Raw genomic sequence first — 17,756 nt, 5'->3', positions numbered from 1 at the left:
TTTTTAGTAGAGATGGTGTTCCACCATGTTGGCTAGGCTGGTCTCGAACTCCTGACCTCAGGTGATCCACCTTCCTCGGCCTTCCAAAGTGCTGGGATTACAGGCGTGAGCTACCACGCCTGGCCAGCCTTTGAGTTTTCATTTATGGAGACTATAAAGTAGACTCAAAGGGAGAAATAAAGTCATACATAAGATAAAATTATATGTTTTATAACTTAGGGTTAGGGGACTTGAATATGAAATATATCATCTATTGGACAGTATAAAAAAGTGGGGAGAAGATTGATATCAAATACCAACAGCAGATACAACTGTTGCTGGGAATGAAGTTCTTTTGGAAGATGCAGTGTAGACAATGCTATCAATGCCCTGTCCACATTTTTGGACCCTACCGTTTTCATGGCGGAGGTCCACTAACTGCCGGGACTGAAATTATTTGCCTGAAGGATTTTCGTTGTGGGCTGAGAAAACTGCTTGGCTCCTGCTTGAGGCGGTTTTCAGGTACCAAGGAATGAAACCCCTGGCCTCCCATGCCCCAGATAAGTCTTAAGCGGATGACTGGATAAGCACCGCAGCTCCTGCCCCTCTTGGAGGAGGCAATTCTGAGGTGTGTCTCTGTGTCTTTCGTGGGCTCTCCTCCCTTCCAGTGCACTTCCACCATGCTTTCCACCCAGCGTTCCCTGAGTTGCCCGGATAAATTACCTGGATGTGAACTCTTGTCTCAGGTCCTGGTCCTGGGGAACCCATACTTAGACATGCAGTTTCAAAAGCGATCAGGGCCACTGAGAATTCAAAAATGATTTTGGAAATTGAATCTATACACTATTTTATGGGATATCTTGTTGTACTGCTAGGGGTTGCTTTTCTTTGTCTTCTCTGTGCTCAATTTGATGGTTCAAGATATTGTCTTTTAAAAACAAGAATAAGAGGAGTGTTTGAACAGTGATGGGTAGTTGGTTTATAAAATCTGTTTCTATTCTGATTTTCTTATTAGTATTTTTGATAAAGTCTCCTTTTTTTATCCTATGCCTTGATTATCATAACTAATCCTACTTCTGCAGCCAAATCTCCTGACTGGGACACACAACTGATTCATTTTATTATTTCCACTTGTACTGGATTCTCTCATCATGTCAAGACTGGAACTTCAAGAGACATATTATCTTTTTAGAAAGAAATACTGTTTTAATTGAATTATATTGAGAATGTTTTGCTAAAAATGACATTGATGATATTAAAATAATGTTCAATTAGAATATTTAAAATTAATTCATTTTTATCTTGTATACATCTATTTCCTTAAGTGTATTTAATACATATCACCTGAAGAAAGTGATTAGTATTTAAGATAATTTTCCAAAGGACAAATTAAATCCCCAGGAATCATTCTGCTATTGATATCATTTTTTTTTAAACAAAGCTGAGATTTATTATTGAGGTTACTTTTGAACAAAGCTGATATTTATTATTGAGGTCTTGTCTTAAAGAATGATTCATAGAAAAGTTCATTTTGAGTTAAATCTGAGTTTGAATCCCAGATCCTGTTTTCCCTTCTATTTTCTGGGGTAGGGCTTCTTTTGGTCTTAATTTTTAAATTTTTTATTCTATTTTTATTTTATTGAGACAGAGTCTCTCTCTGTCACCCAGGTTGGAGTGCAGTGGTATGAACTTGGCTCGCTGCAGCCTCAACCTCCCTGGCTCAAGTGATCCTTCCTGGCTCAACATCCCTAGTAGCTGGGACTACAGGCCTGTGCCACCACACCTAGGTAATTTTTGCATTTTTTGTACAGATGGGGTTTCACCATGTTTCACAGGCTGGTCTAGAACTCCTGGGCTCAAGGAATCTGCCTGCCTCAGCCTCCCAAAGTGCTGGGATTATAGGTGTGAGCCACCACACTTGGATTTTTGGTCTTTATTTTATATTTCAAATTTGGATACCAATATTAGTACCTTTGAAGAGGAAGTAGAAGTTGGTAAGTTATAATTTCTTAAACAGAAAATTATTGGCCAGGTGCAGTGGCTCATGCCTGTAATCCCAGCACGTTGGGAGGCTGAGGTGGATCAACTGAGATTGGGAGTTTGAGACCAGCCTGGCCAACATGGCAAAACCCAGTCTCTACTAAAAATACAAAAATTAGATGGGTGTTGTGATAAGCACCTGTAATCCCAGCTACTTGGGAGGCTGAAACAGGAGATTTGCTTGAACCCGGGAAGTGGAGGTTGCAGTGAGCCAAGATGGTGCCCTGCACTCCAGCCTGTGCGACAGAGGTGAGACTGCATCTCAAAAAAATAAATAAATAAATAAATAAATAAACGAAAATTATTTGAGTCATACAGGATGGTGCCCTTTTGGGAAGTTCTATTGCAGAGAATGTTAGAAGAAAATATAAGTCCACCTCCACATTTTAATGACAGACATTGAGAAAATCTGACTCAGTGTTTTCATACTCTTATTATAAATTATGCAGGAATAATGCTGATTTAAGACACCACAAAGGGGAAAGTAGAGTTCTCAGTGTATCTGCATTACATTCCACAAAGAGATTAGCATTGATTCCATAAAAAATCTTACCAATAAAAATAAACACTTAAAATATTTAAGCGAATCCATTTTCCTGAGGTTTGAGGTCCAGCATTTTAAAGCATTCCAAATTTAACTGGGCAAGCTTTCTATCTAAAAAACTTTTGGTGGCAGTTAATCATAAGAAGGATTTTACTTTCTATGTCCACTTTTTAATCTTTGAAGCTTAATTGCTAGTATTATTAATTAAGCATAAAATTTAACAGATTTTTTCTCTGCTAGAGTTTTGTCTGTTAGAGTGCAATATATTTAAAATCCTAACTAAATAAAATAGTTGCCCTGAGGTGATAAACTGATTTAAAGAGGCCACTGAAAGTTAGAGAATTTTGCTCATGGAAGGATAATGCTGGTATCAAAGTGTTGTACTCCATGCTTTTGTTATAAAGTTGAGTGAGCCATGGCTTACCCTCCAAGAGCTTAGAGTCCACTGAGGGAACCAGGACAAATACAAATGGAAATGTATTAAAGACCATAAAAAGAGAACAGGTGCAATGGTGTGGAGGTTCAAGGCTGCAGAAGGAACATCTAGTTCAGGGATCAGGAAAAGTTATGTGGAGGAGGTGGGATTTGGGATGAACCTTAAAAGACTGGGAGGATTTCAGCAGGTGGAGGTGGGTGTCAGGAATATTCAGGCAGAGAGAGCAAAGGCCAGAAACTGGGACTGTGTAGATGTATTTGAAAGTGCTGAACAAGCAGTTTGTAGCTGGTGCGTTGGATATATGTGGCAGAGGCCTGGGAGATGAGGTTGGGAAGGTCAAGCAGGGCATATGGTGGAGAGCGTGAGCTCTAGTGTGAGTTCTCTGATTTCTTTTCTAATGGGGACTGGGGAGGTTTGAGCCGGTGTTTGGTAGCAGTGGAAGAGGTAGATTAGGGAGGAGGACGAGCAGATTGTTAGGAAGGGGCGCAGGTAGACAGCTGCAGACAGAGCCCGGTGGGGAGGTTTCGACTAGTAGAGAAGGAAAGCACAGCAGCCTGCTAAACTGGCCCTGCTGCTTTGACCCTTGCCGCCTTTCTACATGCCTCCCACCCAGCAGCTAGAAATGTTAAATTGCCACTCCTTCGCTCAAAGCTCTGTGATCTCCCAGCTCATTCACAGAAAAGTCCACGTCTTTGTGACCTATGATTTAACCCCTGGTTACCTCTTCGACTCTTTCTCCTTTCAGTCCCATTTGTTTATTGTGTGTTCTGTTTCAGCTGCACTGGGCTCATTGTTGGTCCTCAAACATGCCAGACACAGTCTCACTCCAGGACTTTTCCACTTGCCACACATGTGCTGGGAATGTTCTCTCACTTTCCTCAGTGAGCTTCTCACATGACCCCTTTCCAGTGAGGCATTCCTTAGCCACCCTGTTAAAAATCGCTGACCTTTCCTCCAAGGCTTCTTACCTCCATTCTGCCTTTAGTTTTCTCCTTAGCACCCATCACTCACCTACCATGGATTGTACTTACTTATTTATTGCCTCCCCAATGAGAAAGTAAGCTCTATGAAGACAGGGATTTTTTTTTTTTTTGTCCGTTACATTTCTGCTGAGTTTACACCACCTAGTAAGTACATAGTAAATATTTGATGAATGGATTATTGAACGAGAGGAGGGAAGAAGGAGGTCATTTCTTTTTCTTTCTTTTTTTTGAGACCATCTTGCTTTGTTTCACTCTGGAGTGCAGCGGCGTGATCTCTGCTCACTGCATACGCCGCCTCCCAGGCTCAAGCAATTCTCCTGCCTCAGCCTCCCAAGTAGTTGGGATTACAGGCACCCACCACCACGCCTGGCTACTTTTTGTATTTTTAGTAGAGAGGGGGTTTCACCATGTTGGTCAGGCTGGTCTCAAACTCCTGACCTCAGGTGATCCACCGCCTCCGCCTCCCAAAATGTTGGGATTATAGATATGAGCCATTGCACCTGGCAAAAGAGGTCATTTCTTTAGGATGTGACAACTGATATGGGAATAATGGAGAGAGAGGTACCAGCGGTGGTTATAGGGTCTGAACCTCAGATAATGGGGAGAGGAGCTAGTTGAGAGAAGCAGAAGGAATAAATTCTGAACTTGAGCTGCCTAAGAACACCCAGAACCATTGTATATGCTCCTTTGCTAGGTGTTTTGGAACAAGTATAGTATGAATGTGTTCAGGTCAATTTTTGACCCAGCAAAGAAGAATCACTAAAAGCTACATGCCTGGGCCCTGTGCTCTTAGTCTTTCTGCATACATACTTCCTTTGCTGAATTGCCCTTTATTTTGTGTTTGCAGCTTTATTGAAAGTTGCTGCTTGAATTCCCCGTATTTGCCATAGGATGGTTGCTCAGTGCCCTTTATATAAAACCCCTTTCCAAAGATCAATGGTTCTCGAACCTAGCCTACATCGGCATCACCACAAAGACTCCCTTAAACCCAGGTCTCTAGGCCCCAGTCCACAGTCTCTGATTCAGTAGGTGTGGAGTGGGGCCTGAGAATTAGCTTTGTTTTTTTTAACAATTTCCCAGATGATACTGAAGCTGTTGGTCCAGGAACCGCACTGTGAAAATCACAGCTCTAGAACATAGTTAGGAAAAACTTTGTTTTCCAGGAAGAAAGTAGAATGTTTCTGCATTTCTGATCATGATGATTATACAGCTTTTTGCTTGGATGGCCAGGAAAGTCAGAGTCAAATCTGAAACCCAGGAAAAGTCTTACGGCCACATTTAATTCTTTCCCCCAGTTTGGATGCTCTGCTCTATTTACGTTTTCTGTGTATCGAATTCTTTGTTTCTTTTCTGTCTAACTTTTATTTTATTGTATGTATGATTTCTGGTGGTCAGCCACATCTTTAGATTTGGACTTGCAGCTTAGGAGGTGAAAAGTAAATGGTAACAGTCCAGGCAGAGAATCCCTAAAAAAGAAAGCTCTTTCTTTATACTCAGCAAAATAACTGTGGGGTGACTCATCAGAGTAGCATCTCCTTAGAAAGATATTTGAAAATACTCACAAGTGCTGATATAAACAAGTAAGGTAGTACTGTGGCCAGGAGCCACTAATGATGTCTTTTAGGCCCTGGCAGCCATTATTTCTACCCCCTTGTTGTAGGTAAGTGTCTTGGGCTCGATGTGCTAAGCTGCAAGGTGACTGTGGTGTGCTAGTGTCATCTAGTTCCTGTCTTTTCCAGGCAAGCAGCAAATGCTATTTGACGGTGTGTTTTGGAGGGGTGGGAGGACGTAGAGTATCTTCATGGGGCCTTAGATTGGGAAACCCGTGGGGTCATTTCTTTCAAAGAAAATGAGCAGGAAATGACGCCATGTACGTCCTGGGTTGGCCATGTTGCATACGATAAGCAGTCTTGGTTTTGCTTTTACAGAAAACTCTGACTAAAAATAGTTTGATTCTTCTGGATAACAGGCATGGAAAATTTGTATCTGCCAAATGCTCAAGAACATACAGGATCATGCGAGATTCACAGGCCATAAAAGTTACTAAGGTTTTCACTGTAGGATGATCATATGTTTTCACCAGCTTTTTGATCCACCAGAAGGCCTTAAAGAATACAAATGATAGGAACTACAAGATTAGAAATAATGGAACATTTAAATAGAGTCATCCCTTGGTATCCATGGGGGGATTGGTTCCAGAACCCCTTGGTGGATACCAAAATCCATGATGCTCAAGTCTCTGATATAAAAATGGTGTAATATTTGCATATAAAGTACACACATCTTTCAATCATATACTTTAAATCATCTCTTGTTACTTATAATGCCTTTATATACTTTAAATCATCTCTTGTTACTTATAATACCTAATACAATGTTAATACTATGTAAATAGTTGTTATATGGTATTGATTAGAGAATAAGGACAAGAAAAAAGTCTGTATGTGTTCAATACAGATGCACGCATTCATTTTTTTTCCTGAGTATTTTTGATCTGTGGTTGGTTGAGTCCACGGATGCAGAATCCATGGACGCAGAATCCATGGATATGGAGGGCCAGTTGCACTTTAAGTACTTATAAAAGAAGAGGATTAAGGAGTTTCAAGAGATGTTAAAGGCTGTTCAATAATTTGCACCCATGAGATTTTAATGCATAGAGATATCTGAGTGATGACATGATGAGGTTAATACCACTGGTAGAATAAATTACTTATACTTCCTAAGAGAAGGGGGCAGGCCCTGCCATGCAGGACCACAGGGGGAGCATCAGGTTGGTTAGGAGGCAGAATCGCAGTGAGACCAGAGTCTGGGCCACAGCCTTTATTGGGGTTTCCTTGGGAAAGAGCTCAGGATTGCCTAGTTTGAATAATGCCCATAGGCTCTGGGCTACAAGGATGGCCTCCAGTTGTCTGGTACCTGAACCTGGGTGATTTAGGACAGGTGAAGTGTGTGTCAGTTAGATAAGGAGGTGGTTGGGGCCACCACCTTGGGATTGGTTGGTTTGTTTATGAAAGGTATGCTCCCAGTGGTGGCTGAGCCCAGTGCTATCTCTAAGAAGTGGCTGTAGTCCTGGGAGGGCAATCTGTCCCTGGCCAACAAGCTTTTTAAGAAGTCAAAGCATTATAAAATATATAAATTTACAAACATGATTAACAGAGAAGCTTATGTGTTCTAGCTGGAGTATCCGCTCACTGGCCTCCTTCAGCCATAATTATCATGTGATGTTCCCTCTTTCTTTATTACACCACTTTTCTTCCTCCCCGCTGAGGAGGCCTTTCCTATGCCCTCAAGACAAAGGCCTTGGTACTGCTCATGTTCTTTGCAAAGAACCCTGTATTTTGGCAGTATCACATTATTTTAAAATTTATCAATAAAAATTCCCATCTTTTATATAACAATGACCTTCCACTCTGGTTGCTGTCATCTTCATTCTTGGTCTCTGTGCCCAATGTGAATTTTATGCCTTGTTTGACGTTAGTCCCTTTAAGCTGCCTTTATCTGCCTGTTTGATCATTCTTCTCTCAAAATGTACTTTTATATAAGAAATGGGTGTTATTTAAGACTTTTAGGAAAGGACTAGATGGGTTTCTAAATGGAACCCAATAATTTAATTATTGAGATAAATGGCCGGCAATATCTATCCTAAGGAAATTTCTCTTTTTTTGTTTTACTTTCTCACAAATATGTTTATTGGACAATTACTACAGGACTAAGAACTCAGGACTCATACATGAAAAGTTACGGACCTTGCCCTCAAAGGGAGGCAGAAAGGAAAGTAGACACAATATTAATATGTTAAGTCCTAAAATGGAGGTATGCACATTCTAAGGAGGTAGAAGGAAGAGGAGAAAGGAATCCATGTTGGCTGCCTGAGTCAGGGAGGACTTTCAGGGATGACACATTTCTGCATCCTTTTAAAATTGCACCTTTTAAAACAAGATCCTAAAAGTAATACATGTTCATGACAGAAAATTTAGAGAATAAAAGTGAAGTCCAATCCCATTTCTGAAAATAAAATGCTTAACTTTTTTAATAGTAAGAAAGTATTTATATTTTGAAACTAGATAGATGTGGTGGTTGCACAACATTGTGACTGTACTAAATTCCACTAACATTTTTACTTTAAAATAGTTAATTTTATATTCTGTGAATTTTGGCACAATAAATTATTTTTTTTAAAGGGTATGTATTTTAGTTGAACTTAAACATAAGGAAAATAAACTGCCTGGGCTACTAAATTTTAGATAAATGTTAGTATGTCTGGATATATCCATGTCAAAAATTATGAAAAGCATTAAGACGGGCCAGTATGTTTGTTTGGTATTTAATACTCATAATTTATACCTGGCTAGAAATGTACATTTGGAGGTAATAAAGTTTAGTCAACTGTTTCATAGTAATACTAACTTACCTATCTATCTTGTATGATAATAAAACAAGCACTAGTCCTTATCCCACCCCCAGTTTAAATTTTAAAAAAAGATGTAAAAGGAACAAAATTAATATCTAATTTTACTTTTAGAAGGACTCTTTAGAAGAACATAAAAGAAAAGTTGGTGTGGATGCACAATGTCAGTGGGTAAAAACAAACACGCAAGCAACACATCCTGGGCATGGAATTTTCTTGCAACCAGAAGAAAAAAATCAGAATATTAATGAAGGGTAAAAATATGGTGAAACTAATTAGCCTACAGAAATTAGTATTTATAATTATGACTTTGAATCTTGAAGAAAATGTCTGATTATGTGATGCATTCTCTAGTATTACCAGTTAATATAGCAAAAATATTTAAAGCTTTGTTGCTTAAAGAGGCAATCACTCAGATATCTGAAAAATTAAGCATACCTCTTTCTCAGATGTGCTGGATAAAGGACAATATTGTGTATTTTCTGTTTCTCCTGTTAGTATTTTAATTTTTCTGTAATGGACATTTTAGTTTATAATCTTATCTGACACCACGAAGGATTTGTTAGCATTAAAGAACCATACTTTAAAAAGGAGCATAATTTTCTATTTTCAGTGAGTTCACCACTGTGAACCACCTTTCGTCTTACGTTTTCTTAACTCTTAACCCGCTCCCCAGGAGGAAATTACGCCTCTTTGGAATGGACTTCATTTTCTCACTAAAACAATATGGCTATTGTTTTAGTACAAATTATTCCAGTGATATAATAAAGAATATTAATAAATACATTCTAAGTATATTTTTTGAGTGCCTCCTATAGGCCAGATGAATGCTGGGAGCTGAAGATGTACAGATACCCCAAGGTCCTGCAGTCAGAGCTTTTATAGTCTCCTGAAAGGAACAGACAGGTAAACACATGCAGCTACCTAAGAATTGATGACTAGAGCTATGGACCAAGTACATGGGAGCACAGAGAGGGAGCCCCCTAGACTGTCTAGAGAAGCTGTAAATGCTTCCAATAGGGGCAGACGCCAATCATGAAACTTGATGGATGAGTTTGACATTTGCCAAGGAGACCGGTGGGAAATCCACAAATAGTACAGAGATGAAGTAGACCAGGCCATGGATGAAGCTTGGGGCAGGGCAGCCATAGGACTACAGAGTGGAAGGGCAGGCAGCAGCCCGCTCTCACAGGCCTGGCACACTCAGTGGTGTTCATGGTAACTGGGTCTTCCTCTTTTGCTTGGTCAATCCCTTTGTTGGCGTACGTTTTTCAAATATGTCATTAAAACAAAGTTTGTTTCAGGTTGTAGAGAGCAGAAGCCAGTTCAAGCCACCTGAGATACTGGGGTTCTGGTGCGAGACTCCAGGGGAGAACAGAAGCCCCAGTGGCTGGGCCCCTGGCTGATAGGGATGTGCCCACTGCCATTGAGCCCCACAGTCACTCTGCAGACTCCACTGTGGCTCCAGGGTCAGTTTTTCTTACTTTTGTCTCTCACTCAATCTTCATACTCCCTGCCTACTTATCCCTTTATAGTCTCTAATGCAAACACTCTAAGGGAAACAAAGTCAAGGGGTTTTTGTCCAGTCTTTGCTCACAGAGTGTGCCTTAGGCCTCTGTGGCTGTTGGGTTGCCTGTAGGTAGCACCTCTGAGTCCAGCCTCCTTCCCTGGTCCAATCAGCTCAGTTGGGGCTATCAGGTCCTATGGTAAAAACCTTGCAGCTTCTGTATAAGGAGCCACAGAAGAGGGGTCTTTCAGTGTGACAGGGACTTGCAGAGCCGTCTCTAGCCTGGGATATATTTCTCATCAAACTAAATAAACTCCCAGGAATTTCGTCTCTCTGCCCGCTTGAAAAGATGACTGCACCTTTCAGGTTCGCTGAAGTTGGTGCTCATTTAAGCTTTGCTCGTCCAAATAAAGGCCTTTTATAGTACTAGTTACTCGGGAGGCTGATGCGGGAGGATTGCTTGAGCCCTGAGTTTGAGGCTGCAGTGAGCTATGATCACTTCATTGCATCCTGGCCTGGGCAAAAGAGGGAGACCCTATCTAAAACAAACAAACAAACAAAAAAATGAAGACCTTCATCTAATACAATCTTTAAATTGTGACTTATTTTATGAATGAGCATAAAATATTCACACATGCTGGAACATGTTTGGCTAATGGTCAAAAAATTAGAAACATATCAATACCTTCTGCCTTATATCATGCTGTGATCAATGGGGTTTGGAGAATAAATTACGGCCTCTGCCCTCACTGATACTGATCCAGTCGCTCCTAAACACCATCCCTTATCAACTTCCATAAGAATCCAGTCACGGCCGGGCATGGTGGCTCACACCTGTAATCCCAGCACTTTGGGAGGCCGAGGAGGGCAGATCACGAGGTCAGGAGATCAGCACCATCCTGGCTAACATGGTGAAACTCCGTCTCTACTAAAAACACAAAACATTAGCCTGGTGTGGAGGCACTTGCCTGTAATCCCAGCTACTCGGGAGGCTGAGGCAGGAGAATCGCTTGAACCCTGGGGGAAGAGGTTGCAGTCAGCTGAGATCATGCCACTGCACTCCAGCCTGGGCAACAGAGTGAGACTCCAACTCAAAAAAAAAAAAAAAAAAAGAATCCACTCACACCACCCATCTCAGATTTTCTGAATTTTGATCAAAGGCTTTGGAGGCCACTGGGTGCACCAGATTTATTGCAGCATAGCTCTGTTGTGATTGGAGTGTAATTTAACACCAGGTCCGCGTGCACGGGATGATGGGGCCGCCTACACTGTCATCACTATGCACCTGGAAGGAGCAAATGATCTGCCAATGCTATTAACACTTCTTTTCAAAGTGATTTCAGAGTACAAACCACCTCTTGAATTTTGGTGCTTTGTGTTGAATTTTATCCCTACTTTACTACCGCTTAAGGTATTTCCTGGTTTTAGTGCCAGCTTGAATTTATAAGATTTCCTAGCATTAAATGATCAAGAAATGATAATCACTATCATTATTTCCTCATCTCTCCTTCATCATGCTTTTTACTGCATCTTTGGTTTTACAATAACACAGTTATAAATGACACCAAGAAACTGATCTAAAATACATTCTGTTGCATAAAAATTAAGTATTTGGTTGCAAATTTAGGAAGGTTTAACAACATTTTGCTAACTTAGTCTTCTAAATTTTATGTTTTTGAAACAATTTTGAATTTACATGAAAGCTATAGAAATAGCATAGGGCACCAGTGTACCCCACATCCTGATTCCCCAATTGTTAACATTTCTGAAAAATTGAGGGTATGGTACTCTACTGTCCCTAACACTTCAGTGTATGTTTCCCAAGTACAAGAACACTCTCCTATGTAACCACAGGGCAGCCATAAGGATCAGGAAATTCACGTGGACCTGGTGCTACCATCTAAACCACAGGTCCCAGTCAGATTTTGCTGATTATCCCAATAGTGTCCATCATGTCCAAGATTCAATCCAGGATCACATGCGTTTAGTTTTTGTGCCCTTTAGTCTCCTTCAACCTGAATCAGTCACTCAACCTTTTTTGTTTCTCATGACCCTGACCTTTTAAAAAAGGTACAAGCAAGTCACTTTGTATATCCATTAACTTTGAATATCCTTCAATTTGGATTTGGTGATATTTCCTGATTCATGCGTGTTACACCACTGAAATGATGCTATGCTCAGTATATAGGAGCAGAGACACATAGTGTTAGTTTGCCCTATCACCAGTAAGGCTAACTTTTATCACTGGGATAAGATAGTACTTACCAGGTTCCTTCATTCTAAAGTTAATAAGTATAATGTAATTATTAATCAATGAGTAATTAAAAAGTACTTTGTGGAGAAATATTTTGAGGCTGTGTAAATCCAGTTGATACCCATTATTTGTGGCAGCTATGTCCTATAAAGCCACTGTGAACACTGGATTAGCCTGGACTGAACTTCGCTCTTATGGGAGGTATTGGGTTGGGTTCCTATTACAACATAATCCTCAACCAATCAGTCGATACACGACCTTGCTTCATGTATCTTTCTGTTTAAAGACTCCTTATTTAATATATAGGGTTGATTCATTATCACTGAACTTATTGTCAATAGCACTGTAACTCATGCCTGAAGGAAGCTTATCTAACATAAGTATTTTCTCTGTAAGGCACATCATGGTCTTTTGCACTTTAGGAACCCTAGACAGCACTGCAGCACAGGGGATTTTAAGCAAAGAGATCACCAACAAACGGTACAAAAATGCAAAACATGTGAGACAATGTATTATGGAAAGGACATGAGTTTACAATATCACAGCAGAAACAAGAAAGCAGAGTGTCACCTTGTTCCACCTCAGCTGGGAATGTGTGCATTGGAGGACTCAAATTTTTCTCTGGTTTGCACGTGACTGTGACAGTGCTGCGAGTGTTAATTTTTGGGGTTACAAATAAATTTTAGCAAGTAGATGTCTTTGCAAATATGGAATCTGTGAATAATAAACACCGAATATATTTCATTCCTATTAGACTTTTGCTTACTGGTTTAGCATCTACAGAGGTCAAATTGTCCCAGATTGGGCCGTTGAGAATCCTTCAAGCTGTCTTCTGTGTCCTTCTGACATATCCTCACCATTCCATGAGCACATTTTTGCTTTCTTGTTCAACAAGATTTTCTAGGCTTATCTTGTATTATCTCTGTTCCAGTTGTAAAGTTAGACATTTTTCCAGGGAGCTCTGGTTCCTTTTAGTAGAAGATGGTTTTTAGAAACCAAGAATTGGGTGCCAGGTGGATGCATTCCTACCAGGGTGTCATTACTTCTAAGCCTTGTGAGCAGACAGAGAAGGACCTATATTTATACCCACATACAAACACACACACGGTCTATCATCCATGTGTCTATGTTCATCTAATCTATTTATCTATCTGCCTATCTGAACCGTGAATTCATACCAGTACCTCCTTCCAATCTGATGTAGAATGATCCCCCTTTCCATATTTGTAACTCTCTTCTTTGGCAGTTAGGAAACTGATTTCCATTATTTTCAATGTATTTATAACTTGCTAAGTCTCCTTCGATGTAAGAAACTCAACCAGTCCCACCAACTGAAGGTACAACCGTGGATATTGTGCTCCCACCCCAACTCCTGGAGGGCAGTAGGCTGAAAGCTCAGCCCCAGTAAAGGAGTTTGAGAAAGGTAGAAGAAAGAAGAGAGGAACTTAGAGTCATTGAAGGTCTGAACTTCTGCTAATTCTTCTTAGATAACAGCAGATGTTTTTAATAAAAGAAGACAGAACCATCATGCATGTTTTTAGTTACGCTTGAAATTAGAAGGCTATTTTATCAAGCCAAATGGCTATAGAAGAAAAACCCATTTGATATAACTAGTATTTCTTAAAATAGTCATGTGATAGTATGTTAGTTTCTTATTTTAAAAATTTATTTTATGTTTTTCCCAGATTTTTAGAGTCAACACATTGGCTTTTAATATACTGCTAAAGTTAATTTGAATCTTTAAATGTTGATAGGTAATCTTAACTTTCTAAGTTCTAAATTTTGGATATGACGTTTTAATTTACAGTGTTTACAAGAGGCTGTAGGATGACTTTATGAAGCACTTTGATTATGTTTTTTCTCTGGTGTGTTTATCCATGTGAAAAAATGAAGCATGCATCTTAATTTTTTTTAATTGTTAATTTAAACTTTAAAAATTAAATTAAAATATAGAACATTAAATTTAGTCTAAATTTTAAAATGATGATAGTGAGCAGTCTTAACTTTCTACGTTTCAAATTCTGGTGAATAGGAAGCTATGAATTATAGCTTTAATAAAAGTTCTTGGCTAATTTTAATGAAATGACTCATTATGTTGAAAGAGATAACTGTTCTGAAATGACTATATTGCCAAAAATGATGCAGCTTACCTTTTCTATGAAGATACGTAAAGATTACATAAATGTACATTAATTCACATTCTAGCTATGTAAAAATACAAAAGTATATACACAATAATCTCCTTTTTTTCCTATTTCCCAATCTTAGTCCCATTCAGAGAACATAAACCCTTAATAATCTGGTGTTATATATTTTTCCCAGATGTTTTAGAATCAACACATTGGCTTTTAATATACTGCTGAACTTAATTTGAATCTTTAACTGTTGATAGGTAATCTTAACTTTCTAAGTTCTAAATCTTGGATATGACATTTTAATTTACAGTGTTTACAACAGGCTGTAGGATGAGTATGATTGAAAAGTATGTATTTGATCATATAAAATACATTGTTTTGATTTATTTGATTTTTAATTAAATAGAATTACACACATATATGTACATCTATTTTTGCAGCTTGCTTTACAAATTAATACAAATATTTCTTGGAGTTCTTTCATGCCAGTACATACAGCTCTATTTCATTTTTAACTACTGTCTGGTTTTCCATTATATGGCTGTGCCATCTTTTATTTAAACATTTCCCATTGATGGAAATGTAGATTCCCCCCTCCTACATTTTTAGTATTATAAACTATGCTCCAGTGAAAATACTTGCACATGTATCTTGAAAAATATAGATGGCAGGTTCTGTGAAATAAATGCCTAGACTCAAGGGTGAGGCTTTCCTTTCTTGGAGGCAGCTCAGCAGATGCTAAGCCCCCACCTTTCGGCTCTCCTTTACCTTTGGAGATCTTTGTTCCCTAATTCCAGTACCTCAGAGTGTCTGACCTCATGGCCTCATTCTTTTAGCTTTTTAAACTGTGACTATTTCCTGTTTCATAATAAGGCTTGACAATCAGAAGTACAACATCACGTAGATGCCCACAGAAGCGGAATAGCTACATCATAATGTTAGTTGTGAAAAGTGGAAATTGTAATTGAAGGCTGCATTGCAGGCACTTTACATGTCTAGTGGACTTTGAGGTCTTAACAATAAATAACATTGTTTTAATCAATGAAGAAATGCAAATAATTCTAACAGTTTTTGAAATAGGAACTATCAGTTGTATGGGTATGTTTTTAGGTACTTTACTTAATTTCCATATCCCGGTTGAAAGAAAAACACCAAACAAAACAAAATCTATTTAGAGAGGATGGTTTCTAATCATCATCGGATCTTTCTATTTTTTTATTCTTTGGTGGCAAATGTTGCTGAATGGCTATTTCCAGTTCATTTCAAAAACAATTCAGTTTTATTTTGTTTTCCATCCCTTGTTTATAACATTCATTTGTCATTTTTGTCATTTTGTAGACCTACCAAGAGCAGCTGTCAGGATCTTAAGCAACATGACATTCCTTTTTGTGAGTTTGTCATACACAGCTGAGAGTGCCATTGTAACTGCTTTCATTACCTTCATTCCCAAGTTCATCGAGTCACAGTTTGGTATCCCAGCCTCCAATGCCAGCATCTACACTGGTAAGGCACTGCCGCTAGGGCTGCTTGAAAACATGATCATTTTGACCATGAAATGGAATGGGTGAAGAGAAAGTTCAATCTAACATCAAAGTGTTAAACTAGTTCATTAACAGTTACCTTTCCCCCCAGATTTTAGGAGGAGGAAATCCTGGAAAGTGTTCTCTTTGATTCAGATTGTGTTACCATGTGACACATTTCCCAACTGTGTTTTGGGAAGGGAGAGAATTTTGCATATTTATATTTACATGGTTCTCAGTTTAAAGAAATGAAATAGGCAATGACATTCAAATTTAAATCTAAATAGATCTTTTTATGGGTTGGCATGGGTCTTAAAGTGTTAAAAAAAATTGATAACCTGAAATATAGATCTGTTTCATGGTAGCAGGATTTCCCCTTCAGAAATGTGAACAGATTTTATTTGAATTACTGGAGATGTGTGAAGTTAAAAAGGAAATGTATGAATTTTATTTTAGATATTTGATGTCTGGGCAAACTGATTTTTAGGAGACTTTGATGCATATACCCATAGTACTTAGTGTTCAAATCTTCTTTCATAATAAATTGGATGCTTAGAAATGTGGAAACATTAATTCTCAGATACTGGAGAAATTTTCAGTATATTATATCATGTAATATTCTAGATATTTTCTTAGTGGTATCAAAGATGGCTGATTGACCATATCTTCCTAAAGTCATAATTTATTTAATAAGGTGTATTTCAACAGTTGAAGTATATTTAAATAGTGTAGAATTATGATAACTTTTCAGGTCACTTACGCTCCTATGAGAATTAGTCCTCCAATTCCACATTCAAATCCAGTAAACTTGAATTATCTGAAAATGAACAGGCATCACTGTAGAAATTGATTTGAAATATTTGGGTAATCACTTTGTGCTCTGCTTCATCTTATATGTATAAAGACGTACAACATTGGGTTGTGGGTCTAGGATAGCACATGTTTTTATAAAGAACATACTGCTGTGGACTATTGTAATTGTGACTTAAAATATGCTTTTCTCGATCTTGGTTGCAAAAATATATGTTTTCCTATGTTAAGATAAAATTCCCAGATTATTTTATAGTTTGGTTGTGAGAAAATCTAAACCTTCCATTTGTAGTTTAACTCTTCCACTAACCCTTTGTTGAGCAATGACTTTTGGACAGGGAAAGCAAAAGTTGTCTTGTAGTCAGATTCAAAGCCACACAGCTGTTAATTGTAGTCTCCAGCATTTCCCAAACTAAGTTTCCATATTCAAAGGTGTTACTGGGAAGACAGTTCATAATAAAATAAATTTGGAACTTGCTGAGTTCAACAAAATATCATAGGATTCTTTACTGCAGGCCCTTTCATTTCCTTTAATATGCTGATATGCATTGTGAAACTCCCAGAAGACGACTTAGACTACAGCCTTTTCCAAAGTCATTTGACCATGAAACCCGATTTTTTTAGAGGCATCTTTTTCATAAACACAGTCCCCCAGGATATACATAGGGCACATAGGGAAGCCATACTGTGTGCCCCGGTTCCAGACAGACTAGGGAGCAGAGCTGCCTAGATCATCCCATTTCTCTGCAGATGCACCATTTTCACCCCCAGTGTTAGTGGGAGAGTAGTGCAGTGCTGAGCTGGGCAGGCACTAATGCACCTTGAATGCATACTGGCTAAAGCCATCTCTTAGTTACTGGTGGAGGCTGAGGCTAGACAGACAACTTGTGGAAAAACAGAATAAAGGATTCAACTGGAGCTGGGGTGTCGGCTGCAGACTTCCATGGTGGTATGGTAGAAGCAGTGGCCACTAAATGGGTCCCACTTGGCCAGGGAAGTACAGGATTGAATAACGCTAACTCACAGTGTTCATCCCATGGTCCAATGTCAGAATTAAAGAAGCCACTTCCATTCTGATTTCATCATCAGCAACTTTTGTTTGTTTGTTTTGATCATAGTCAAGGCAGTTTATACAATGTT

At 38.9% G+C, this 17,756-nt stretch overlaps 1 protein-coding gene across 2 annotated transcripts in view; it reads left to right on the top strand.

Annotated features, from left to right (window-relative positions):
• Positions 1 to 17,756, top strand: part of SLCO5A1 (solute carrier organic anion transporter family, member 5A1) — a 159,343-nt gene that overhangs the window by 76,158 nt on the left and 65,429 nt on the right. For both annotated transcript variants that reach the window (XM_011940924.1, XM_011940925.1), the window contains one exon: positions 15,625 to 15,789. In XM_011940924.1, coding sequence (XP_011796314.1) covers positions 15,625 to 15,789 — 165 coding nt within the window. The remainder of the gene's footprint in view (positions 1 to 15,624; positions 15,790 to 17,756) is intronic.

Source organism: Colobus angolensis, unplaced genomic scaffold (assembly GCF_000951035.1).
Source record: "Colobus angolensis palliatus isolate OR3802 unplaced genomic scaffold, Cang.pa_1.0 Scaffold194, whole genome shotgun sequence".
Lineage (NCBI taxonomy): Eukaryota > Metazoa > Chordata > Mammalia > Primates > Cercopithecidae > Colobus > Colobus angolensis.
The sequence above is the reverse complement of the archived record's forward strand: the minus strand, read 5'-3'. Positions and strand labels throughout refer to the sequence as shown.